The sequence below is a fragment of the Lynx canadensis genome, chromosome B2, assembly GCF_007474595.2.
Source record: "Lynx canadensis isolate LIC74 chromosome B2, mLynCan4.pri.v2, whole genome shotgun sequence".
Lineage (NCBI taxonomy): Eukaryota > Metazoa > Chordata > Mammalia > Carnivora > Felidae > Lynx > Lynx canadensis.
The window spans coordinates 13,381,593-13,407,571 of NC_044307.1; the positions used below are offsets into that span (position 1 = coordinate 13,381,593).

Consider the following 25,979-nt stretch of genomic DNA (forward strand, 5'->3'; position numbering starts at 1 on the left):
AGGTGAAAGATGAAAAGGTCAGATTCTAGTCATTTCCATCAGGCAGTTACAAAGGAATCTACAACTTGCTTTCATTGACCTTATTTTCTCTGCATTTTAAATACTGGGATGTGGCAGTTTCTAATTCGTCTTTTTGTTTATCCCAATATCACTGGGTGGGGGTGGGGGTGTCAGTGTGACTGCGCCCAAATGAACAACAGGGCCCAGGAGCGTTAAAGATCTTAAATTTCAGTGGAGGTCCTGGTTAGTGCCAAACAGGAACTGGAGAGCTGGCGCCCTGGGCCAGACAGAGAAGGCCGAGGAGACAGAGGAGGAGGGGAAGGGGAAGGGGTGGGGGGAAGAGAGCCCTGAGCGCTGCCCACGGACATCCCACCTGCAAAGACTGACCCGAGCGAAGCACGAGAGCCAGGTCTCTGCAGTCGCTGGGTGACAGGAGGCTGCTCTGCACGGGGACCCGGACCTCTCACTCCCAGGCCGCACAGTGAGATGGGCCACGCACGCAGGCCGGGGAGCCAGGGCGCGGGGTCCTCTCTGCTCCCCCAGCTCCTCCCGCCAGCTGTGCCAATTCCTAGCGTTCAGCTACAAAGAGAAGTCCCGAGCCGAGGGGCACGAGCTGACAGCTGAAGACGAGCTGTGACCAACCGACACCAGAGGGGTCTGCCACCCAGCCCCATTCGAGAAGGGGCGAGTGTGTGTGCCCGTGTGTGCACGCGCGGTCACGCATCTGTGTGAATGTGAAGTCCTGTTCGTCCCCTTCCAAACCCTTCAGTCCTGCCCCACAGGTGGGAGCTCCCCTTACTCTGGGACCCTTTTTAATTCTTCTCTTTCACAAGCGAAACACCTGTAGGAGAATCCCATCAGAGCACATATCAGGCTGTCCGATCTGGGAATGGAGGGGAGAGAACGAGCCACAAACACAGGGACGGCGGTGCCTCCGGCTGCAAACCGGGAGCCCAGCGTTGACCCCGCGGGCTAATTCCACCATCGCACGCAGTTGTGGTCTCTGCGAAAACCGTGACGTCTGGGTCTCAGAAGACGGGCCAATGTTTAAAACATGCTGCGACTACTTATTCAGTCTCGAGGTAACACGGCCGAGGATGAAGACACAGGTACCCGAGAACCCTGCCTGGAAAAGCCACGAAGATTCTCACCCTGCTCACCTCACCAAGACTGGGGCGCCTGGGTGGTGCAGTCAGTTAAGTGTCTGACCTTGATTCTGGCTCAAGTCATGATCTTCACAGTTGTGAGGTCAAGCCCTAGGTCCTCGGGGTCTGAGTGTGGAGCCTGCTTAAGGTTCTCTCTCGCGCTCTCTCTGCCCCTCCCCTGATCACACTCTCTTAGAAATTAACGTTAAAAAAATTTTTTTAAGCCCCAAAGTACCTTTAAAAAAACAAACTAAGGTTAAAACTACACACACACACACACACACAATCTCTCTCTCTCTCTCCCCCATGCATGCATGCAAATACACATATTCAGAGAAACTATTCTAGCATCATGAACAATGAGAAAGGCCCAGGCGCCTGGGTGGTTCAGTTGGTTAAACATCTGACTTCAGCTCAGGTCATGACCTTGTGGTTCATTCATCAGGAGTTCAAGCCCCACATCAGGCTCTGTGCCAGCAGCTCAGAGCCTGCTTTGTATTCTGGGTCTCCCTCTCTCTTTCTGTCCCTTCCCCTCCCTCCCTCCCTCCTTCCCTCTCTGTCTCAAAAATACACATTAAAGAAAAATTTACAAAAAACATTAACAAGAATGAGAAAGGACACGCATAAAGAACAGCTCCACAGGGGCACCTGCATGGCTCAGTCACTTAAGCGTCTGACTCTTGATTTTCGGTTTAGGTCATGATCTCTCAGTTCCTGGGATCAAAACCTGAGTCGGGCTCTGCACTGACAGTGTGGAGCCTGCTTGGGATTCTCTCTCTCTCCCTCTCTCTCTCGCACTCCCCTGCTCGCTTGCACTCTCGCAAAATAAAAACAGCTCCACAAGGGGAGGGATTACAGTATGTTCCCACCATCTCTTAGTAATTCTAGAACATGGCAGGTCAGGAGATCTCTCTGGCCCACACATACCTGGCCCCGACTCCATCCATTCTGCAGAAAAGGTTAGCTGTGTGTCACAAGTGCCCAGTGAGGAGATCTGTGATCCCCATGGCTCCCCGACTTTAAAATGCAGTGAGAACAGGAGCGAGGGGTCAGTGACAAGCCACTGACCCGGGTGACACAGCCCTTCACCGTGTGCCTTCCTCCAGGCTGTGCCTTCCGGGGGTCCCGGGAAATCACTGTCCAAGGACGGAACACTGGGACAATGACAATGGCAGACCCTGAGGCCATTCTTCAGAGTTTCCCAACAGGATCCGTGTTATCTAACGCGACCTCGAGCAGGGGGCAGTGGGGGCTGGAGAACAATGTGACCCGTGAGCTGCGATCCTGAGGTACAGGCTGACGTTTGCGGGGTGAACCGCCCCCGGGCACACAGGGACTGCTCAGAGGTGCGTGTGCCCATGCCCACCTCCTGCCCCCAAGTCCTGGCGGAGATGCTAACTTGTCACGTTAGCAACGACAGTGAAGCGGTCCAGGACTGTCCCCTGACAGCGCGAGGCAGTTTGCGGGCCTGTCTTCAAGGTACAGCTTCTCCAGGCTTGAGAGGACGACCGAGCTCAGAGCCATCGGGCGCCAGGACACAGGTGCAGGAGGGGCAGTGAAGGCGACAAGTCGCTTTGCCCAGCCAACAGGCGCCAACACACCAGATCCACCAGAGGGAGGCGCCTGGAGTCCGGAGCAGGTGCCAGAGCCGCTCCCACGAGAGGCCTGCACACCCAGCACCTCTGTGCCAACACCGTGCTTCCCTCCCCAGCTCACCTCTGGCCGTCACCCTCCTGGCTTCCTGAGCCCTCTAGGTACAGATTTCTCGAGGCGACCACTCCCACGTCCCCTTCAGTTAAGACGGTGACACGGGGACACGGCACCTGGCGGGCAGGCCCCGTCCGGGCCGGAGCGGGGTCACCTGTGCGGCAAGGCCGGGTTTACCTGCTTCCGTAAGTCCTGAGCCGACCGATGCAGAGGGGGGTGGTGGTGGTTAGCAGCGAGCCCCTTGGCCGAGGAACCCGTGGAGGGGGCCGCTGGGGGCGGGGCCGCTGACGCCTGTTCCCTCCGGCTGTCAGTCCGGTGATCGCTGTGCTTCTCCTTCCCGGGAGTGGCTTCTTTGCTTTTGTGTTTTTGAACAGGTTCTTTCTCCCGTGGAGACCTGCTGGAACCATTGAAAACTAGGAAGGAAAGAGGGACAAGGAGGTCACCACATTAGATTCTGCCACCATCCAGCATCAATGCCCGGAAGCCAGGGAGAAAGCCAAGTCCCCGTAACTCGAGCCACCCCAAGACCACAACACCATCTCCACCGCCACAGCCTAAACTACGGGAACGGTCCCAGGCCCCGGGACAAAAACCATTATAAAGCATACCCAAAGAATTATTTGCTTTGGTTGAAAAGACTGAAGAAAATCTATTTTTCAAAAATCCCTACCAAAACAAAACAAAACAAAAACCCAGCGGCCCTCAGAACATCAACATCACACGTTTAAAAAAAAGAAATGAACACACAGTCAACAGCCCAAGAACAGAACCACCTGGTGTATGAAGATACGGGGCGTATGGAATGAAGTCGTATCTTCTCCAATTTAAAGGTACGCATTCTAGGGGCGCCTCAGTCAGCTAAGCGTCCGACTTCATCTCAGGTCATGATCTCACGGTTTGTGAGTTTGAGCCCCACGTCGGGCTCTGCGCTGACAGCTCGGACCCTGGAACCTGCTTTGGATTCTGGGTCTCCCTCTCTCCCTCTCTCTCTCAAAAATAAACATAAAAATAAACATAAAAATAAACATATAAACAAATAAACAAAGTTGCGCATTCTAAGACTGAAGATCTGCTCACCATCCCGTCGGTGACCAGAGAAGCGAGAGAGGGCAACAGAGCCGGACCTGTTTCTCTTCCAGAAGCCCTAACAGCAGGAACAGCCAATGCATTTCATGCTTGCCACAAGCCAGGTGAGCCGGCTACGGCAGTGAGGCACGCTCACTGCCTTTACGTCCAAAGGGACAGGCAACACGTCGTCAGGCCCATTTTACACATAAGTTGGAGGAGTCGTCATGCTGCCCGTCACCAGCAAGGCTGGCCTGCCTCCCAAGCTCACCGCCTCCCCGGTCCCCAAGCAGGTGCCACGATGCCACCCACCCAGGCAATTCCAAAGAGAACAGCAACGCTCAGCAACTTGACGGTCAATTCTGTTCCTGCCAGGAGTTCCTTTTTCCACGTTACAGCTGGGGCTTGTGAGCCCAGACGGGGGGGGGGGGGGGGGGGGGGGGTGTCTGGCCCCTCTCCACGGAATACAATGAGCTTTTACCATCTGCCCCTCCCACAGCACAGGCCTCCCCTGCCCTCAAACCATCCGGGCAATATTGGCCTGTGTCCTCAGGGAAGGAGAGGGAAAAGACTCCCCACAGGCTCTGGAAGAACAGACCACATGGAGCCCTCGCAGTGCAGCCAGTGCTCATTTTAGAAAGGCTCCTGACAGACGGGGGCGGGCGGGCCTGAAAGGTCGCCACGCCCACCCCCACCCCCCCCCCAGGCACCTCCTCTCCGGGCCATGCCCACCCCCGCCAGGCAGACTTCCAGGCCAAGTGCACCCAGGCGGCTGTAAGTCAACGCCTCCTTGGAGCGGAAGTCTCTTCCCGCGGGGGCGCGAAGAAGTCACACTCACCTCCACCCACAGCCCTTTCCGAGGGCTCAAAACCAACTAAGCCTCTCTTCCGAGGATAGCAGCCTCCAAACGTGTGCCCACAGCTCCGTACGCCTTCTCTCTCACCTCTGTCGTGTCCTGTCAATTACTTTCGTGCCACAGAGATGAAAAATATTTTCCTCTTATCTGCCATTGACTTTCCTAGCTCTTGTGATGCTGCATCTGCTAACCCATTTTTCTTGTTTAAAATCTGTCTCGGCTTCTGTGCTTAGAAAGCCTGTCCGTGTTCTCAAATGCGAAGATATTCCTCCACTGGTCTTCCTAATTCTTTCTTATTTATTTATTGAGAGAGAGGGAGAGGGAGGGGGAAGGGGAGGGAGAAGGGGAGGGGGGAGAGGGGAGGGGGGAGAGGGAAGAGAGGGGGGGGGGGAGAGAGAGAGAGAGAGAGAGAGAGAGAGAGAGAGAGAGATATCATGCGAGGCGGAGAGAGAACCCCAAGCACTGTCTCACTGAGAGTGCAGAGCTGGATGCGGGGCTCGAACCCAGGAACCATGAGATCATGACCTGAGCTGAAAAACCAAGAGTCAGACACTCAACCGACTGAGCCACCAGACGTCCCATCCTGATAATCGACTGAAATGCTTACACGGACTTCTTTGGTCCACTTGTTACCACCCCAGATATGGTCTAACAGATTTACACATTCTGTGCCTGGACTGGATGTGAATCTCGATCTGGAAAGTTCCTCCCAGCACCAGTGACTGACTACATGTTTTCAAGAGATTTTCAATACTGCAGTGAAAGAGCTCGCCGCGTCAAAATATGGTACGCGATCTGGCGTCATGGAAGGTTCCAGTGGGTACTCTCGGTTACAGGGAAAACGGAGAGCTTCAAATGGTTGGCATTTATTCTAAGTGTAAGTAACTGTACTCCGTCAGAGCCCATCAATCACACCAAGCTGGCAGGATCCGTGCTCACTTTCAAGACAAATTAAAAGCAACATCCGTAAGAAGTCATACTTCAGTGTGATTAAAACACAAGTGAGGAACATGAATCTGGGCATTTCTTGACCGTTCACCCATTTTCTAAAGCAGTGAACATAGATAGCTCCTTTATGGAAACACAGCACAGGAAGCTGGTTTTTTGTCTTTTTGGTTTTTGGTTTTTGTGTTTTAAATCCCAAATATTCCATACCCTTCCATGCTTTGTTACTGAAGAAGTACCAGTTCTGTCATTACTTCCCTCTGGTTAGAACGATTTTCTTCCGTGGCTTCGTCCCCTTTCCTAACACTGCATCATGGCGACTCCATTCCCAGCACTGCCATTTGCACCCAGGCAAGTTACTGACTCCTCAGTTTCCCCATCTGTAGACCGGGGATAAATGGGCGTTCCTGCACAGAGGTTTGCAAAACCTCATCGCTGCATGTTCAGAAGGACCATCTCAGACGGCTAGGAAATCGGCCTGTGGCAAGACCGCCTCTGGCCTCCCTGCTGAAGGGAGGTGCGGCATGAAGAAGGCTTCCATACAGGTAACTGTCTGGCCTGTGCACATTTCTGTCTCTTGGGGGAAAAGACGTGTGGCTGATGCCCTGCCCGTGCAAGAAGGAATAGATGCTGAAAACACAGCCCACATTTTCAGGGCACCCGGAGGTCACAACTATTTTCGTAATTACACCAAGATACTATTTGCCCTTCTCACTGTGTTGATTTCATTAACGGAACAAAACAAAGGTGGATTTAGCATCAGGGAAATGCTAATCAAAACCACCACGAGACAACAACCGTTTCACACCCACTAGGATGGCTATCCTCAAAAGACAGATAATGGAGAGTCCTGGGGAGGATGCGGAGAAATTCTAACCCTCATGTAGTGCTGGTGGGAATGCAAAATGTTGCAGCCGCTTTGGGAAACAGGCCAGAAGTTCCTCAAAAAGGGGAACAGGGTTACCGTGACAATTCCACTTGCTGGTATGTACACAAAATACAGAAAAAATAGGTCCACATTTGTGTGGCTCAGTTGGTTCAGCCACTGACTCTGGATCTTGGCTCAGGTCATGATCTCAGGGTTCATGAGTTCGAGCCCTGCACCGGGCTCTGCACTGACCGTGTGGAGCCTGCTGGGGCTTCTCTCTGTGTTCTTCCTCCACTTGTGCTCTTTCTCAAAGCAAATAAACTTAAAACATTTTTTAAATTTTGTTTCTTAATGTTTATTTCTGAGACAGAGACAGAGCATGAGTGGGGGAGGGTCACAGAGAGAGGGGGACACAGAATCTGAAGCAGGCTCCAGCTCCGAGCTGTCAGCACAGAGCCCGATGTGGGGTTCGAACTCACAGACCGCGAGATCATGACCCGAGCCGAAGTCGGACGCTCAACCGACTGAGCCACCCAGCTGCCCCAAACTTAAAACATTTTTAAAAAAATAGTTCCACATAAAAACTTGCATACAAATGCCTGAGGGGGAATAAATACTAATAATTAAGAACTGTAGGGGAATCCCAAAGGTTCACTGATTGGTATGTAGAGAAGCCAAACAGGCTATCATCCATCCAATAAAAGGAGTCAAGGGGCGCCTGGGTGGCGCAGTCAGTTAAGCGTCCGACTTCAGCCAGGTCACGATCTCGCGGTCCGTGAGTTCGAGCCCTGCGTCAGGCTCTGGGCTGATGGCTCGGAGCCTGGAGCCTGTTTCCGATTCTGTGTCTCCCTCTCTCTCTGCCCCTCCCCCGTTCATGCTCTGTCTCTCTCTGTCCCAAAAAATAAACGTTGAAAAAAAAAATTAAAAAAAAAAAAAAAAAAAGGAGTCAAGTACCCACACGTGCACAAGTGCAAAGAGATCTTGAAAACACCGATAAATTGAAGAAATTAATGAGAGGTTCCATACTGTAGGAGCCCATTCATAGGAAACGTCCAGAAGAGACCAACACAGAGAGACAGAGAGTAGATTAGCAGGCTGGGGGTGGGGGTGGGGAAAGAGTTCAGGAAAATGGGAAGGATTTTCCCTGCTGATGGGAACAAGGTTTCTCAGGGGAAGCAGATGACAGCACTCCGAAGGTGACTATAACGACAGACACACAACTCTGCGTGTACTGGTAACTATTAAATCGTACACTTTGGGTAAATTTTGGGATCTGTGAATCATAGCTCAATAAAACTATTTTCTTTTTTAAACTAGCACTTAACAAGAAGGGAGGGAACACAAACCAGTTTTCATTTCAGGGAATGATAAAGCATAAATTGTCAGTAGTACTAAATCCTGACCCCTGAGCACACACACTTTGTGTGACAATTTGGGAAGTACACACCAAGCCCATCCCCTGATCAAAGCGGGTTATTTGTAGGGAACAGCACTCGTGTAGGGAACAGCACTCGTGTGGCGGTTATTTAAGCCACAAGCCAGCAGTTTCATGGCATGCTACGTTTATTTCAAAGAAACACTGATGTAGTTATCTGTCCATCGTTTTCACCAAAATGAATACAGCAACCCTGTGGTGGGAAATAACGAACAGAATTTTTTTGTTGTTGTTATTTGGTTTTTGTTTTGTTGCCAATGATGGAATTCACCATTTGGGGCAAAAATTACAGTTGTGGAAAAGCTTTATCTGCCACCATTGAGTTTCAAAGTCTCTCCACACTAAAATACCTCTCTGATGAGGTCAGGGAAGATGAGGATTGTTTGATGGTTGCTTAATGAAAGGTGCTGACCGCTACAAGAGGTAGTCAGGTGAGCCATTTTTTCAAATTTTTTAAGAAATTTATTTTGAGAGAGTGTGCACACGCACGAGCATGTGCAAGTGGGGGAGGGGCAGAGAGAGAGGGAGACACAGGACCCGAAGCAGGCTCCAGGCTCCGAGCTGTCAGCGCAGAGCCCGACGCGGGGCTGGAACCCACAAACCGTGAGATCATGACCTGAGCCAAAATCAAGAGTCAGACACTTAACGAATGAGCCACCCAGTCGCCCCAAACCATTATTTTCAAGTGATCAATACAAAACATTATAAAATTGTGCATGGATAAGAGACATGTTCAAAGCCAAAGGCAAACCAACGGATTTTAGAAACACCTGGTTTGGCTAAGTCAGAGGAGCCTATGACTCTTGATCTTGGGGTCATGAATTCGAGCCCTACGTTGGGTGTAGAGATTACTTAAATAAATAAAACTTTACGATAAATGTAATGTAACAGAGTATGAAAAGTACCACTTCCAACTGCTGGGCCAACTGACCTTGCAGAAACTACCACTGCTTGGGTCTGGGGGTGTGATACCAAAGGATAAAAATCATCTACAAAGTTCCTCCCTTTTCCAACTATGTTTTTGTCTGAGACTGATTCTCTTCATATATGTCAACCGAAATTATGTGTTGCAGGAGACTGCACACAGAAACAGGCATTAGAATTTAACTGTCTTCAAGGTTCCTGGGTGGCTCAGGTCACGATCTCACACCTTGTGAGTTCGAGCTCTGTGGTGGGCTCTGTGCTGACAGCTTGGAGCCTGGAGCCTGCTTGGGATTCTGCGTCTCCCTTTCTCTCTGCCCCTCCCCTGCTCACGCTCTGTCTTTCAAAAATAAACATATTTAAAAAAATCTCGCCATCTTCTATGCCTCATATATATATATTTATATATAAGTTCCCTCAGTTTTAATTTTAATATGGTAAATATCGATTTTTAATAACCTGTTTTAATATCATTTTTGATATTTACCATATGAAAAATGTATCAGTAAATACAATCCTTTTGGGGTTCCTGAGTCAAAAGGGGTCTTCCAATAAAAAAAATCCTGACATCGCTAGGCTAAAGCATCTCTTCCTTGATTAGCTACATCATCGTTTCCAGGGATGTGATGGAGCCGATACGTACATGTCAATACCTACAAGCCCCCACAACGTTCAGGCCCTGAGAGGAAGCCACCTAAATCTGAATCCACGAAATCACCTGCTAAACTCTTTGACCTTGAGCTAGTACCTGTCCAAGTCTTAGTTTCCCCACTGACTACCTCACAGGATTGCTCTGAGGAATCAGCGAGGAACTATTAATCTAGAAAGAGGCTAATGGGCCACGAGATGTGTGCACCGGCCAGCTGGTGGCTTGTCAGTGAGGGTCACCACACTCCAGACACGTGGCAGGACACCAGTGCTCACAGTTTCCCTGCTGCTTCTTTCCAAATGAGCCACGGGGCAAGGTCAGTTGCTAAACTGAGATTTCAAGGAAATTCCTTAAGAGTGGCACTGTGGTTATTAGCCAGCAAGAACTTCCTGAAATCCAGGGGGAAAACCAGATCCTTCCATCAGCACCAGCTCTACCCGACAGGGAACACACAGCTGTGGCTCTATTCTGAGGCCGAGGATGAGTTTCAGCCCCAGCCAGCAAGGAACTGACACCTTGGGAAAACTGCTAAGGAAGCCGAGGGGTCCCGGGACTACAGACTGGAAAGCCCGTGCCATTAACATCACAGATCAGACTGGGGCTCTGTGAACCGCAGCACCACGTTCCCTTAACAGACTGTTTTGATCAGAGCATCGAAAAAAGAGAAAGTTTTCAAAAATACAAAAATTAAAACTGGAATAAAATTGACTTTGAATTGCAAACAAAGAGATCGCTTTCAAATGAACCCACTTTCTGTAACAGCTTGCTATCTTTCAGCAGCAGTATACCCAAATGGCAAACACAGCCAAAAAGTCAAATCATGTGTTAAATGGGAAGAAAGGGGGAAGGGGTGGGGCGGGGAGGGTGGGGGGGACGATGGAGCCAGAGACAAGGTATATTTTGTCCTCAACAGCTCATTAATTTTAAGTGTCGTGGGAACCTGCCAGTTTTACCCCTCCAAGTAATTATCTTTTGTCTTAATTTGTAAGATTCTCGAGAAGGGGAAAGGCAAAAAATATTCACTCTCACAGGGAAAGACTAAAACCCTGTGAACATAAGAGACAGAAAGAGAGAGGCGGATAGAGGACTATGCGCGCTCTCCCCAATTAAAAGGAATAATTGAACTCGTTTCTTCAAGGAGGGGAAAAAAAGCATTTATCACAGGGAACTGTATTAGGAAATTGTATTGTGCTCAGATACAAATAGCTTTACATTAATGAACAGAGACAAATCTATTGATTTGTATACACACACTCTGAAAGTTAAATGGCCTATAGACAAGTGTTTTCACACCACGGCAGGCAAAATCTTTACAGCCAAAGGCTGGTATTTTGATTTAGGGTCACTTCGTGCCTGAGAAGACAAGATGTGCTCCCAATGAGGGGTGAAAAAGAAAACTGGGCAGGGCAAGTTACATTAGCAACATCGTTCTGGCAATCCCACAAAGGTGGAAAGCTAGGCTTTCCAAGGAGGAACTTCTTCCATTGCTAGCTCCAGGGACCGTGCCCCATGAAAGCTATTTGCACTGATTGCAAGGAGGCTGGGGGGTGGGGATGTCCATAAGGCAGTCCATGAAAAGCCCACCATAAGGTCTCTAAAAAGCTCACCACATGCACGGCCCCTCGTAGGGATGTGCATAGCTTGGTGTTGATTTTTAGCTCCCAGATCACCAGACACATCTGTGCCTCAATTCTCTAAACTACGTAGCCAGCTGCCTCCTCTTATCTGCCCTCCAGGAATCGTTGGAGTATTTACAATAAAGTATATACAATGCTCGGTGTTCTTCGGAGGAAGGAGTTCTGCAAAAAGTAGAAGGCTGATCTTTTTTTCCAAGCTCCTGCTGCAATGCTGACGCACGAGACCCACATTTTAAAGCAGCGATCCCCTTGAACAGAGCGGACGGGGCCAGCACATCCTGTGGCCTGTCTCCGTGACACCCCCATCTTGCTAATTATTGGTGCTAAGAAAGGCACCTCATCAGAACACAAGGACAGAATCCTGATTTTTTTTTCTTTTTCATGAGGCGACTTGGCGTCTGCCTAAGTTACAGGACACCCTGAGATGACTCAGTGTCTGACCTGAGCTAATGGGGTTCTGAAGCCTTCACCTCCTTGAAAGAGAAATGTGAACATGAGATGTTACAGGAAGCCGGGCCGAAACGGCTGGTCGGCCGGCAGAGGCACAGAGACCAGAAGGAAAGAACGATCACGAGGCCCACGGGCTGGACCAACCCCCAAATTACATAAAATAAGACGTGTCCCCTGTCCCACCCCCAAAACGAATCGAAGGGACAAAAAGAGAACCACTGTAAATAGAGAGGAACGTGTGATGGAAAGGAAAAGAGAAGCATGCCAAGTTTCTGATCGGGGGCCAGATATTTAAATGTAAGCTTCGTGTCATTACAAGGCGTCCCGACTTGGGGAAGACAGACTCCATCAATTGGCTGGCATTAAATCCTTGTTACTGTACAAAAACGGTGCCTGCTCCCTGGAGCCAGTTCAACTTTGAGTCACTATTGTCTGAAAACAATGGAATGTCTGCCAACCTTGTGCCAACAGTTCAAAAGGATTTTAATGCAGCCTGTGCGAGAGCTGTAACCCGGTTTGCCCTGGGCAGAAACTGCTCCGCTCACGTAGCTGTAGCACTCACGTGTTCGACTAGGGAAGGCAGAGGGGACGTGTTTCGGTCAGCACAGGTCCTGTTGTAACCCCACGGCACCGCTCACTCACACCGGGAGCCAGCGCCCGGCCGCAACGCGAGGGAGGAAAGCATCAGCGGCCTGTGTGCACCCGACCTTCAGCATCACAAGCCGGGCTCTCCTGGTTAACGCAGTGTTGGCAAAACCCCTCTGGAATGGACACCCTGAAATCCTACCCCTTTGGTTATAGGAAAGAAACGCATTAAAAAGGATTTTTAAGGCACATTACATTTTCTACGTACGACCTTCTAGAACTTAAGTCACAGGCTATTTTTCTGCAATCAGAATTTGGTCGCGACCGTCCCAGGATCGAAAAATGTGAACACACGATGGGCAATGATGTCCCGTAACGGAGTTGGACGGATCTGCCATTTAAACACGTTTCTTGCAGATGATCCTAGTAACTTCTGATACTGAAGTTTAAAAGGGCGCATGACCTTTATGAGAATATGAAGGTCAGGGCAAGGAAAAGACCATGAATCAGGGTGAATGGTTTTTGTCATTGAAAAATGGTTTCTTGGCCACCTGGCCCCCAAAGGAGCCGAGGACAGGAGGAGACTGAGCCTGAGGGTGACCAACCCCCACACCGCACCCCCCACCCCGCCACCGGTGCCCACATCAGTGGGCTCTAAGCTTTGTGCATTCTCCAATGCGCCAGAACAAGCTTGGGGAGGGACATCTGGGCAGGTGGCCTTTTGGGACGGCAGGCAGTGGGCTGAGAGGGATTTCATGCTTTACCACTCTCAAGAAAGGAGACAAAGATCGCAGAGCTATGGGTTATACTCAAAAGAGATGTGCATTAACTCTTGAAGAACAAAATGAATGCAGTATTTTGCAGTCTGGGGATAAAAACAAAAAACAAAAAACAAAGAAAAACCCTACACAGAGGTGGATGGATTCTAACAGGCCGACCACATCTGAAGTACAGGATAAGCTATCTGGCCCAACGTTGGATCCGAACAAGCAATCTCATTCACAGCACATTTGGAGAAGAACACCCTGAAAATGTGCACAAGAATGCGAGTGGAAGGCACCCCCTCCAGATAACACAATCGACTATACAAGTTGGAGAACTGGTAATTTTCAGAATAAAAATGCTAATACTAAAAAGCTAAATATAGGAGCAGCTGCACTGCAGGAAGGTGCCCTGCACTGCAGGAAGGATTGCTTTCAAGGTTCCCCAAATACATATCGGGGATCTGCTCCTGTATCACAAACACCTCCACCCAGCCTCCAGCCAGGAGATGAAGGACTCAAAACATTCTATATGCGCATCGTACGGTCTCGGAACGAATGGCACATATTCCCGACTGAAGATTCCCCTGAAGACAGGCCTGATGAAATCAGCTGAAAACAGTAAATACGGAGCAGTGTGCAAAGAGCTCAACAATTCAATTTGTAATATGTATGACATGAACACATCCCAGCCCATTCTGGACAAAAGAACGGATTCAAGATTCTGAAAATCTAGTGCAATGCATTAATTGTGAAACGTCACAGTTCTTCTAAAGAATCATGGGGTGGGACACCAGTAACAGGATGGTGGCCAGCCTCTGCTTTTTGAGGACCCACCAAGCACTGGGCACTGTACTAAGTGCTACTGTCACTCATTCAGATTTCGGTTTATGCTTAGGAAGTCAGAATTCACATAATGTGTGATCTGCACATTTAAAGCACGGAGTGCTGCACATTGAGAGTTGTGCAACCCATTACACCACAATGCGAGTTTAAAATGTTTTCATCACCCCAAAATGACACGCCATTGTCCACCAGCAGCCACTTGCCTTCCTCCCCTCGCCAACCCTAACCCCAATCGAAAAAGCCACATATCCTTGTCGGCTGTATACAAATGGAGAAAGTGAGGCTCCCAGACTTTAAGTAACTGGCCCAATGACAGCTAATGAGGAAGGCATCGGAGCCAGAACATTCTCCCCGTCTGCTGTCGCTGAGATCTGGATAAGCCCCTCACCCCGGATCAGAGCAGCTCTACGATTACCAGCAAGAGGCATCCCCACGCTAAAGCAGGAACAGTGGGCCGGTGCCGCTGCTAAGTGTCCACGTAGGTCCCTAAGGTCCCGCATGGACCAGCGTAACCCAGGCTTAAGGAAAACGAGAAGAGAACGGGCACAGGCTGATTACGCTGACGGACAAGGCACGCCCCCCAACCTTCTACCACACTTGACACTGCTCGACCTGGGAAGGTCAAGCACACCACATGCTGACAGCACTTAACAGTCACCTCTCAGACACACCTCACTGGGTGCCAGGGTTTTGAAACATGCTACCTTTCTGGGATTCTCATCATTACAAGGTTGTTCTGGGCTCGAGATCTTTTCAATCACGTGCATGGTAGTAATGGTAACAGCCAATATAACACTTTCTAGCAGATACACACACACACACGGGGGGAGACGGGAAAATGGGTGATGGGCACTGAGGAGGGCACTTGTTGGGATGAGCACTGGGTGTTGTACATGACCGATGAATCATGGGAATCTACCCACAAAACCAAGAGCACATGGTATACACTGTATGTTAGGTAACTTGACAATAAATTATACTACACACACACACGCACGCACGCACGCACGCACACACACAAATACACTCCTAGGGGTGCCTGGGTGGCTCAGTTGGTTAAGGGTCTGACTTCGGCTCAGGGCATGACCTCAAGGTCCATGAGTTCAAGCCCCACGTCGGGCTCTGTGCTGACAGCTGGGAGCCTGGAGCCTGCTTTGGATTCTGTGTCTCCCTCTCTCTCTGCTTCTCCCCACCCCCCGCCACTCATGCTCTGTTTTTCTCTCTCTCAGAAATAAAACATTAAAAAATTTAAAAGAATAATAAAACAATAAAACCACACTCCTAGCCCACAGTCCAACTTTTGGGGAAACTCACGATGGCAGGGCAGGGCAGGGTAGGGTGGGGATTAGAGCTGCCAGAGGTGAAAAAAAGGTGAAGAGGACACCCCACAAAGAAAAAAGCATCTGTCGGCTGGAGAGCATCTCCTTGCTGCATGTGGCCACAGGCAGACGCCAGCCCTGCCTGCACGCCCCTGCCCCCCACTGCCCAGCATGGAGAGGGTGGAACGCACCTCCAAGGCAGAAACATGGTAAACTCATCCAAATGACTGCTTTTTGGCCCTGGCACAACGTGCCCCCGGTGTGCATCCAAAAGCAATTAAATCATTCCAGCTGTGAGTCCAATGACATGTTGTTTAAAAAGTCTTCCAAGAAATGTCCCTCTTCAGAAGGAGGGGCACAAAGAGAAACAGTGCCATTCGTCCCATGTTTCCTAAGGGCAAGAAAGCAGGTGAAAAGCCACCATACGTGGCCGCCGTGAGCAGTGACCTTCCAAGGTCCCCTCTGCACAGGAGAAGGAACGCCTCACCACAGCGACAACACTGAGGAAAGCCAAGGCCAAAGTCATTCCAAACGGATGTATTCATGCCCCCAGTCCACCATGCTTATCCCACTGGAAAAAAAATAACCAGTTATGAGAACTTTCCACAAACTAAGCCATTTCAAGTATCAAGTCATAACATAAATATCCCCAGAGCAGTGTTTTGATGCTGGGGTTTTGTTTCCAAATCGGGATTACCTAAGGGCTCTATTGTTAGGATCATCTGAGGTTCTGTATACGAAAGACTATTCTGGAAACTCTGAAGAGCTGGTGGACGAGAAGTTGCCGAGGGCATTGTTATTGTAACCCCTGAGTGGTAACCCGAGGCTGAAAATGCACGTGATGCTGCCCATGTCATTTCAGATTATGTATTTTAATAAACAAATGCATTTCCGCGAGGATGCTCAGCGCATTAGAAGGGAGAACGTTCTAGTGCGGGATCACGTCTGCAAAACTACACGTCTGCCCGGTGACAGCAGGCTCTCGCAGGGGACCGCTGGGGTCTGGGCTCCGCGTCCACAGGGGATGAGCGCGGTCACAGGCAGGCCCAATCCGACACTGATGGCAGGGTCGCAGGGCAAGTCAGGGGGTGCACGCACTCTCCCTGGGCACCGCCTTCCGTGGGCCTCCACCACCAAGCCACGTGCCTGCTCGCTACAGAACCCCTGATGCTTCATTGGGCAGGGAGATGGGAGGGTCCAGGCTTTGGGGAGAAACAAGATAAAACAGGACATCATTCGCAGTCCGGCTTCTGGTTTCGTCAAACTAACACAGACCAAGCAAAACTCTTTGCCTGGACACGTGGTCCAATGGGGAATTTTTGGTCAAAGCTTCTCCAAAAATCAAGCGTTCACGTTCCCCGTTTTGTTCTCTGTGCGTTTATTTCCCCACATTTCAGTGACGGGGACCCTCCTGGGAGAGATGCTGTTGGACTTCTGGACACATCGCAACATCTCCAGGGCACAAAGCGGGAGACACGCACACCACACTGTAACAACAGAAACACCCTGTCGTGGAGAAGTATGAAAAAGCAACTCACTGTCCACTTTCTTGCGTGAATATAATCAACGAGTCTGAGAACCAGCTCGACTACATGATAATTATGCCCTCATCCAAGCCCGAATTTTAGTGAGGGATCTTTCACCTGGCTAAACAGGTGATCTTGGGACAAGTCCTTCCCCGTGAGCACGCAGCAATGCCCATTATCTGTTATAAAAGATCCCAATGGGAACTATTCCTATACACGAGACACAAGCCGTAATTTTGCTCTATGTTGGCATATAAGTGAATGAGTAAATGCAAGCTCGTCTACTCTACCCTGCTCATTGCATGGAAGAGGATATTAATCAGAGAAGTTAAATGCCTCGCCCAGGAACACGCAGCTAATGTGTAGCTTTAAAGAGGCAGGACACAAAGTTCATGGTGACTTTTTGAGGACGATAAAGACCTGTGTAGGAATTGAATAGACAAAAAAAAAAAAAAAAAAAGGACAAACATATTGGGCAACTTGGTATTACAGTACAATTCTAATTACCCAGAAAAGCTTGGGTAGGTTGTACAAAGCCGAATATTCCATTTTCAAAGACTACTATGTTTTACTTGTAGCACCTTTGGGTGACAAGCTTCTAGTATCAAGGACTCCTTTCTCTACTGTGGAAAATCATGACCGCAAGAACATCTTCACATTCTCCTGCCTGGGGACTTCCTCCCAATCATCGCTAGGACTTGCTGGCTGGCGGTGGTTTGTTTGCTGATTATCTGCCTCCTTTACAGAAGAGAGGGTCCAGAACACAGAGGGTGAGGCAGCTCACCTACCAGGTAACGAGACAGAGCCCCACGTTCCTCTGAAACACTGGCTGAAACTGGCCTTCTCCAAAGAGGACTTCCCCCCCTTTTTTTCTTTTTACATCGTCGACCCTTTTGACTTCTCTTTTACCAACAAAACCATTCATCTTTCCCTGGGTCACCTGAAATTGAAGGAGCACCGCTCACCGCATGTACATTTCTGAGCTGGCTTCAACTCCATCCCTCCGATGGCCTCGCAGAGAAGCATCGTCATCCTGTAAGTTTTAATTATTTGGCTGCCAAGGACATCAAAGCCACGCAGGCAACCAACAAGGGGGGACCTGAGCCGAGCTGTATACCCCAGGCAGGGGCTGGTGGCACTGGTTTTTTTTCTGACACTGCCTACCAGACAGGAGTGGGAAGTCCACTATCACAGTGCAAACTGCCCTTCACTGAACACTGATGCTCACCCTCTCACCCCTACACAGAATCCCGTATGGGGCCAGAGGCATTTCGAGAACCTCGACTCTTGGCTGCAACCTGCCACCTCGGGTGATGGGTCCAAGACCTCAGGTTTTCCATTACCCCTCCCACCCGGACACCTTCACAACGACGCTGTTGTAGAGTAGATGGAACCAAGAGATAACATAGGTGCACCTGTCCTAAAAACTCTGGGATTCCTGGAGCGCTGGGTGGCTCAGTCAGCTAAGTGCCTGACTCTTGATCTCTGCCCGGGTCGGGGTCTCATGGTTTGTGGGATCCAGCCCCATGTCAGGAGCCTGCTCGAGGAGCTTCTCTCCCTCCTTCTCTCTCTCTCTCTGCCCCTCCCCAGCTGGCACTGTCTGTCTCTCTCAAAAATTAATAAATTTTAAAACTTTTTTTAGTGTTTATTTGTGTGTGCGTGTGTGAGAGACAGAGTGCGAGTCGGGGTGGGGAGGGGGCAGAGAGAGAGGGAGGCACAGAATCTGAAACAGGCTCCAGGCTCCGAGCTGTCAGCACGGAGCCTGACACGGTACTCGAACTCACGAACCAGAGATCTTGACCTGAGCCAAAGTGAGACACTCAACCGACGGAGCTACCCAGGCACCCCCAAAAATAATAAACTTTAAAAAATATTAAAAAAAAAAAAAAAAACCCTCTAGTATTCTTATTGTCGTGTGTGGAAAACGGACCTCAACTCATACCCTCACACAAAAAAGCAGGTATGTGAGGCCACCTACCAAAACCAATGAGAGAAATCACCCTCCAACGATGAACATGTCTGCACACGCAGTTAACAGAGAGCCTACGGACCATTTGCTTCCTCCCCACCTTCCAGATGAGAAGCCTGACACTAAGAAATATTAAGCCACATGCTCAAAGTGAGGCAGCCATCGGGGCACCTGGGTGGCTCAGTTGGTTGAGCATCTGACTTCAGCCCAGGTCATGATCTCACGGTTCGTGGGTTCGAGCCCCGCGTCGGGCTCTATGCTGACAGCTTGCAGCTCGGAGCCTGGAGCCTGCTTCGGATTCTGTGTCTCCCTCTCTCTCTGCCCCTGCCCTGCTTGCGCCGTCTCTGTCTCTCAAAAATAAATAGATGTAAAAAGAAAATAAACTAGTTTTAAAGTGAGGCAGCCATCAACTGGATAGCAGAAGTGCGAGCCAGGTGGGTCAGAGTCTGAAGCCTGGGCTTCAAGCCCTGTGCTATTCTCTCCTCCGTGCGGGCATCCGTACAAAAGTCAAAGGCTCACTTAACTCACCTGGCATACGCCAGAGGGACTCGAGAGTGGGAACTGCAGCTAGTTCACGGGCAGCTCTTCCCAGAGGAATGCACCCCACAGAGCACTGCAGACGGTCTGAAGACCTACCTGGCACCTGTATTTCCACGGCCACCAAGCCATCTCCAGGTGTCAACAATCTGTCCAATGTGACCTTTCCGTTTCATTCTGATGACACCTCGATTAAAACCTCAGGATCACGTAGAGGCTAGTGCAGTGGTCTCTCAGAGGGTCTTTTCTCTTTTTTTTGCCTCTGAGCTGCGCACAATCCATCTTTCAAAATACAAACGTGATCACGGAATACGCTTGCCAAGGAAAGTCCTTTGCGTCAGGAAGGAAGGGAAAGAGGCAGGGAGAGAAAGGACACCATGACCTCTCCATTAGAGGGCTTCCTGACGCTGAAACTCGGGTTATCCTTGTCATGTGACCTTACAAAACATTTCGCACGCAGATGCCCGAAAAGCAGAAACAAATTCACAAACCGTTTCAAACATACACGAGAACCTACAGAAACATCATTTTTAATGGAGTCCAAACACACACTTGAGGACCCTGGCTGCTTGTACTCAACAGCCCCTTCCTATGGAAGATGTTTGAACCTGGGTGTGAGGGAGGCTTGTCAGTCATAGAATGGGTGGCATGGGACAACAGGGGGACACACTAGAAGTGACAACAAGAGAGAAACACAAAGTGACAGGAAAGAGGGTATACATGAACCAGATATTAAGCCTGTGTGATCGGGAAACGTGGACAGAGCCTGAAGGTCTTAGGCTGTTTCTGATGGGATTCTCCAGGGAGTTTCCCAGATCATCAGCTCCTTAGGGAAAGGTCCCTGTCCCTCGTTCATCTGGGTCATCTTCCAAAGCACTAAAATTAGCATGTTTCTCACGTGCACATAAATTACACTTATTTTATGTAGGACAGAAAAATTAACTCCAAAAAATTCCCTAAGTGTTTAATATGGCAAGATCCTGCCCTCAAGAAGGCTATGATTGTGTTTCAGCAATTTTCTCAGTGAAGTGATGGCCAGACCTCCCTTCCAAATCCTCCACAAATACATTTTCAGGAATAAACACAGAATCTTTCTCCAACACTCACGGGCGTTAACATTTGCCAAAAACTCACAAACTAATTTTGCAGGAGATACTACAGGGGAGTTGATTTGGTACTTCTAAATGATTTGTTGGGTCTTCTGAACACCGCATAGAATAACTTTACTGACAACGATGTTTGTTTAGAATGTAAAAAGACTTCTGAGTGCCTGGGTGGCTCAGTCAGTTAAGCATCTGACTTTAGCTCGGCTCATGATCTCGCGGTTTGTGAGTTCGAGCCCCGTGTCGGGCTCTGTGCTGAGAGCTCAGAGACTGAAAAGCCTGCCTCAGATTCGGTCTCCCCTTCTCTCTCTGCCCCTCCTTACCACCCGCCCCAAAAATAAACATAAAAAAAAAAAAAAAAAGAACTTAAAAGGACATGAAAGATCTCCATGCCCATGGCAACAACATTACAAACTCAGACAATACAAATTCATAATTTTCTTGGGGCCTACTAGAGAACAGATGAGCTGAATTCCAAGAGGTTAAATGCCCACGGTGGAAGGGTGGCTGGTGTAGGAATGAGCACACCCCACAGACTGAACAAGGTCAGGGCTTCAGACGACAAAATGGCACCACAGGAGGGACTGGTATCGGGCGGGCTCCCAAACACAAGGACAGACCGCCTGGGCCTGCAGTTCTCTCCCTATCACCCCACCTCCAAGTTCAGGTGGGTACTTAGCCCCATGGGTTCTAGAACTCTACTGAAGCAAACGTTTGGAACTGCAACCAATCCTTTCCCAGCTCAAAAGCAGACATAATCAGGGGTGCCTGGGCGGCTCAGTAGGTTAAGCATCTGACTCTTGGTTTCAGCTCAGGTCACGATCTCACAGTTTTTGAGCTCGAGTCCCATGCTGGACTCCACGCTGACAGCGCAGAACCTGCTTGGGATTCTCTCTCCCTCCCCACGCATGTTCTCCTCTCAAAAACAAATTGTTAAGAAAGGGACATAATCTAAAAAGACAGAGGGCTGGAGGTTGGGGGTTGATGAACTCAATCTAACTAAGGGTTCAGAAGCCAACCACTTCAGGAGAAATCAGAGAGGTAGCCCTTCATCTTAACTGCCCCAAAACAAAACAGAAAAAAAAAAACACACAGAACAAAGACACTTCACTCCTTGGAAGACAAGTATATACACTGTACATTAGAGCACCCTATACACGCAATGCCTGAAATCCAACTTTCAGAAGAGAGATGTACGAACACCCACTGTGACGGGAACGGTCATGAGAAGGAGACCCACAGGAACCAGCATCAGTAGAATTAGCACAGACAGGAAATAAAGGGGCTTGCACCTTTGGTTTCTAAAGCCTCATCAAAGAAAGCACAGAAAGTGCTGGCAAGTACGGGCAGAGTCAGAGCTCCAGCGCAGCCCCGCTGGTCTGGGCACTCTCCTTGTTCCCGCTTTCTCCTAGGCTTTCTCTCCAGGGAAGCCAGCAGAGTCAAGGAGGAAGACAAAGTGTGCAAGAACACACGGGCAGAAAAGACAGTAAGACGGTCGTGGGGGTTCCCAGCTCAGGCACCCCGCACTGCACCCAACGACACACTGTCCCCAACACCCCTACCCAGGAAGAGACAGAAAATTCATCGCTACACGAAAAGAACGCGAGAGTGTTTCAACAAGCAAATCCCCAAAGGGAACACTGAAAACCCTTTTAGTTGCCACGAAATCATTTTCAATCACGTGGTAACTACTTCGACCGGTAAAATCTGACATAGAAGAAGAAAAAAAAATTCGGCCCACGTACGCGCACGTGCGAATGCAGACACACGTATCTACAGAGAGATTTTCCTTGACTCCTGATCACAGTGACCATGGTCAACGCAAAAACGGTTGCCCTCTTCCCACAGTAAGTCGGCCGATTCCCTCAGCCCGGCCCGTTCATGAAACTTTGTGACGTGCCACCGCATACCCACTGCCCCTTCCTGTCACCACTCTGCAGCTCATGTGAAAAAAGAATTCAAGGGAGCATAGGCTCCCCGCACGTGGAAGGTGGTAACTTGGACACTGTAAGGTGAGTCAACGGGAAGACTGGTGAACCAGCAAGTTCACACAAACTGAAAAGCAGGAGTTGGAGGCTCAACCTGTGTGGATTCACTCAACAGATCCATGTGATTTGACTGTAACAGCGTGATTTATGAGAAATACATACTTCACCATTAAGATATGTATTTGGTCCCCACTCGTGATTCCTGATTCACGGCTCCCCAAACCCCAGCATTTCCTAAGCGGTGAGTGATACAGAGGTCTGTTAAGAGAGGGGACCTTTGGGAAGCACCCAAGGACAGTGGCCAGGTGCCAGGAGAACCAACCACGTGAGCAGTGGACTGGAACCTTCAGTCCGACCCCCACCCCCCCCCCCCGACCTTGAGGAAGGTGAGAGGAGCTAGAAGTTGAATCAGCCAATGGCCAATGACTTGGTCGATCATCACTATGTAAGGATGCCTCCATAAAAACCCAAAAGGACAAAATTCTAAGAGCTTCTGGGCTGGAAGACCTAAGGAGATGCAAAGTGACTGGCGTGGAGACAGTGTGGAAGTTCCGTGCCCTTTCCCCATACCTCACCCTACACCCCTCTCCATCTGGCTGGGGATCTGTATCCTTTATCAAACTGGTGAAGGTTAAGTGTCTCCCTGAGTTCTGTGAACCACTCTAACAAATTAGTCAAACCTGAGTGGGATTTCATTGGAACCTCCAATGTGTAGCCGGTTTCCAAGGAATAGCGGGCTTGTGGGTGGCATCTGAGGTGGGTGATAAGGGGACAGCCTTCCAGGACTGAGCCCTTAACCTGTGGAGTCTCATGCAATCTCTAGATAGGTGGTGTCGGAATGGAGTTAAATTCTCAGAACCCTACTGGGGACCGAAATCTGCTAGGTGTTTGGGGAGCGAGGGAAGTACTTACCTGCCATGTTGGAACTGGGTCCAGAAACCCTGAAAGACTGATGAATTCACCCACCCAGCACAGTGAGACAATGAAAAATAGTACCAAGGAATAATTCTGACACTATCCTGAGGAAATATATTTATCATATGGACACAGAGACCAACTGATAGGAGTCTAATTTCATGTTGTGTTCGTTTTTATTTACTCCTGACTCCTACTGAACCCAAAGTAAAACTAGAAAATACCTTCCCAAGAATTCAAACGAAAAGCAAATCTCCACAAGTCTCCTTTCCTGCTTCATCCTACCTCAGAAAGCTCAGCCCCCTTCTGAACGCCTCGGCCAGCAGCTCTGGGACGATAAATTTCCAGCCCGTCCTCTGGATTTTTGTCTTTTACCATCACTGCAAATTCGGCAGATAATAAAGTCCTTAACTACCCCCAAACCACCTCCCTTCCTAACTCCTGTTCTATTACCTCCAGCCTTGGTTCTCCAGACAGTAGTGAAAAGCTGCTCACCTTTGCTTCAAAAGGCCCTTGCGCACACGTGAACCATCGTATGTTCCCAAGTCCAGCCCCTCAATGGTTATTTCCGGGCTGGGCTCCTTGGATCTCTTTAATCTTATTTCCACATCAAAAATCCTCCACTGTTTCCCACTCTCCACATTCCAACCATTCCTTCTGCCCAGCGGGGCATGTTAACAACTCCACTTGGTCATTCCCAGTCACCCTGAAGAACACCACCCCCCATACTCGGGTGGGACAGTCGCCCCACAACCCGGCAACGCACCCCAGTTCATGATCGTGCATGTCAAGTTCATCTCTATACCTACACCTGTATTCCAACTCCTATACGTGGCTCTCTTCCAACTATCAAGACTTCTGACGATCACAGCTGCAGGTGGAAACCTTGTTCTTGGAAGGTTAAAATTCAGTCGCCATTTTGTATTCTGCACTGAGGTTATTAACCCCATTTCCCCGACTAAACTGTGAAGTTCTTAAAAAGCGGGTCGCACCCTTTGCTATGTCTGCATGCCTCCTGCACTCAGTCCCCAGCAAGAGGCACGACAAACACTCGTTATATTGACAAGGGAAAAATGCTCCACAACAGTGAAAGCCAGACACGTTCCCATTATGTCTAGGCCTGTGCCTGACCCGAGCCTCTATATCCCCCTGGGTCCAGAGAAACAAGGGGGAGCTCAAGGCAGTCACGGAGGGGGAAAAGGGAGACCTCTTCCTTTGCCTCAATCACTTATTGATAGCACTGGTTTTCTGCCACTCCCGGGTTGGGGCTGGCGGGGGGCGGGGGCTGGCTCCCTCACAGGGTCTCCGAGTCCTGCAGGAAACAGGATGCCAAGCATGTGGGTAGGAGCACAACAGGAAATGGCCACAGTACCTCCCTGCCCCATCCTCCGTGCCTCAGTCTCCTCCTCTCCTTTTCTACTTTTCCTGCTTACGTCCCCCAGTCCACGTCAAGTCCTCCTAAGCCTACCATCCAGCCCCTCCTCCTCCCAGTGAGAGCCCCATGGCCAACTCTCAGTCCCTTGTTACCTCTGGCCAGGTGGCTGGCCACAATTACAACCTTCGGAGCGGGTTTCCCCTTCCTCGCTCCCTTCCCTCCATGTAATCCTCACACCGGAGGCCGGCTTCATCTACTCCCGGCACAATGCCAATCACGTCACTTCCTTGTTGGAAAACCACTGAACACGTCCCACAGCCCCCTCACCTAAGTAGCTTCCTCACTGACATCCACTCGAGTCCTCCTGCGACCCACGGTAGCACGAGGAGAAAAAAAAAAAAAACTCAGTCGGGTACACAATATACGTGCGTTTACTGGATCTCATGTGCTCAGTAACAGTTCTCTTTCTACGTGACCTCCTCCCGCTTAAAAAAAAAAAAAAAATCACAATTTAAGTTGATCATGGGAAGATTTTTCAGGAGTGCTTCCTAACCATCCCTGTTTAGACGTGACCTTGTCCTCTTCCGATCGCTATCACCTGCAGCTCTTACGAGATTTAACGTCGCCTCTACACTTCGAGAAACACCCATCGCCACGTCTTATTCTGTTCACCTGGAACAAAACAAGACGTACGGTCACGTACTCCTCTCTCTGCAAGAGCTTGGCACCCAGAGAAGCGTCCAGGACTAGCCTGATCACCAAGCGGCTACGCAACCTTCACCCGGGTCTTTCAGGTCCACAGATGACCCGTCCCAGCTCTCGAAGTCGGAGCTGTGGCTTTTACCTTGTCGCTACCCCCGGAACCAAGAGCCCACCTACCATGTCCATTGTGAACGTGCTTGTGGGTTTTTCCTTTCCTGGGGGTTGACTGGCATGAAGATGAAGCATTGTTGGTGGCTGTTTTGACGTCTTCCGTCTCATCGTCTTCCTCCTCGACGTCCTCCTCGTCCTGAGAGCTTCCGAAATAAACCATGCTGTTGGGCAGCGCAGGAGAGCCTGGTGGGTTTAAGGGAAGAGGGCTCGTGAACACAGGCCCGGGTCCTCGCCCCTTCCAGAAGGGGCACTACACACGGAGACATTTATTAAGGCTCGAACCTAAATCCTCAGGCCTGAGCAGAGAACACAAAGCTGTTCGTCTCCGCCGCCACTTCTGTTTTTCAAACATCCCCCAGGAAATAAAAGTCCATCTGTGTCCTTTCAACGGATTTCAAGCAAAATCGCCCCAGTAGGGAGATGATGCCATTCACCCAACACAACAAATCAGAAGAATTTCTAGTTCATATGAATAGTTGTGAGGGGGTGGGGGTGGGGGAAGTA

General features: G+C 49.7%; 1 protein-coding gene across 3 annotated transcripts in view; it reads right to left on the reverse strand.

Annotated features, from left to right (window-relative positions):
* Positions 1 to 25,979, reverse strand: part of JARID2 (jumonji and AT-rich interaction domain containing 2) — a 271,818-nt gene that overhangs the window by 31,199 nt on the left and 214,640 nt on the right. For all 3 annotated transcript variants that reach the window (XM_030314809.1, XM_032593108.1, XM_030314808.1), the window contains 2 exons: positions 25,482 to 25,658; positions 3,030 to 3,265 (listed from right to left, as the gene is read on the reverse strand). In XM_030314809.1, the coding sequence (XP_030170669.1) occupies positions 3,030 to 3,265; positions 25,482 to 25,658 (413 nt within the window). The remainder of the gene's footprint in view (positions 1 to 3,029; positions 3,266 to 25,481; positions 25,659 to 25,979) is intronic.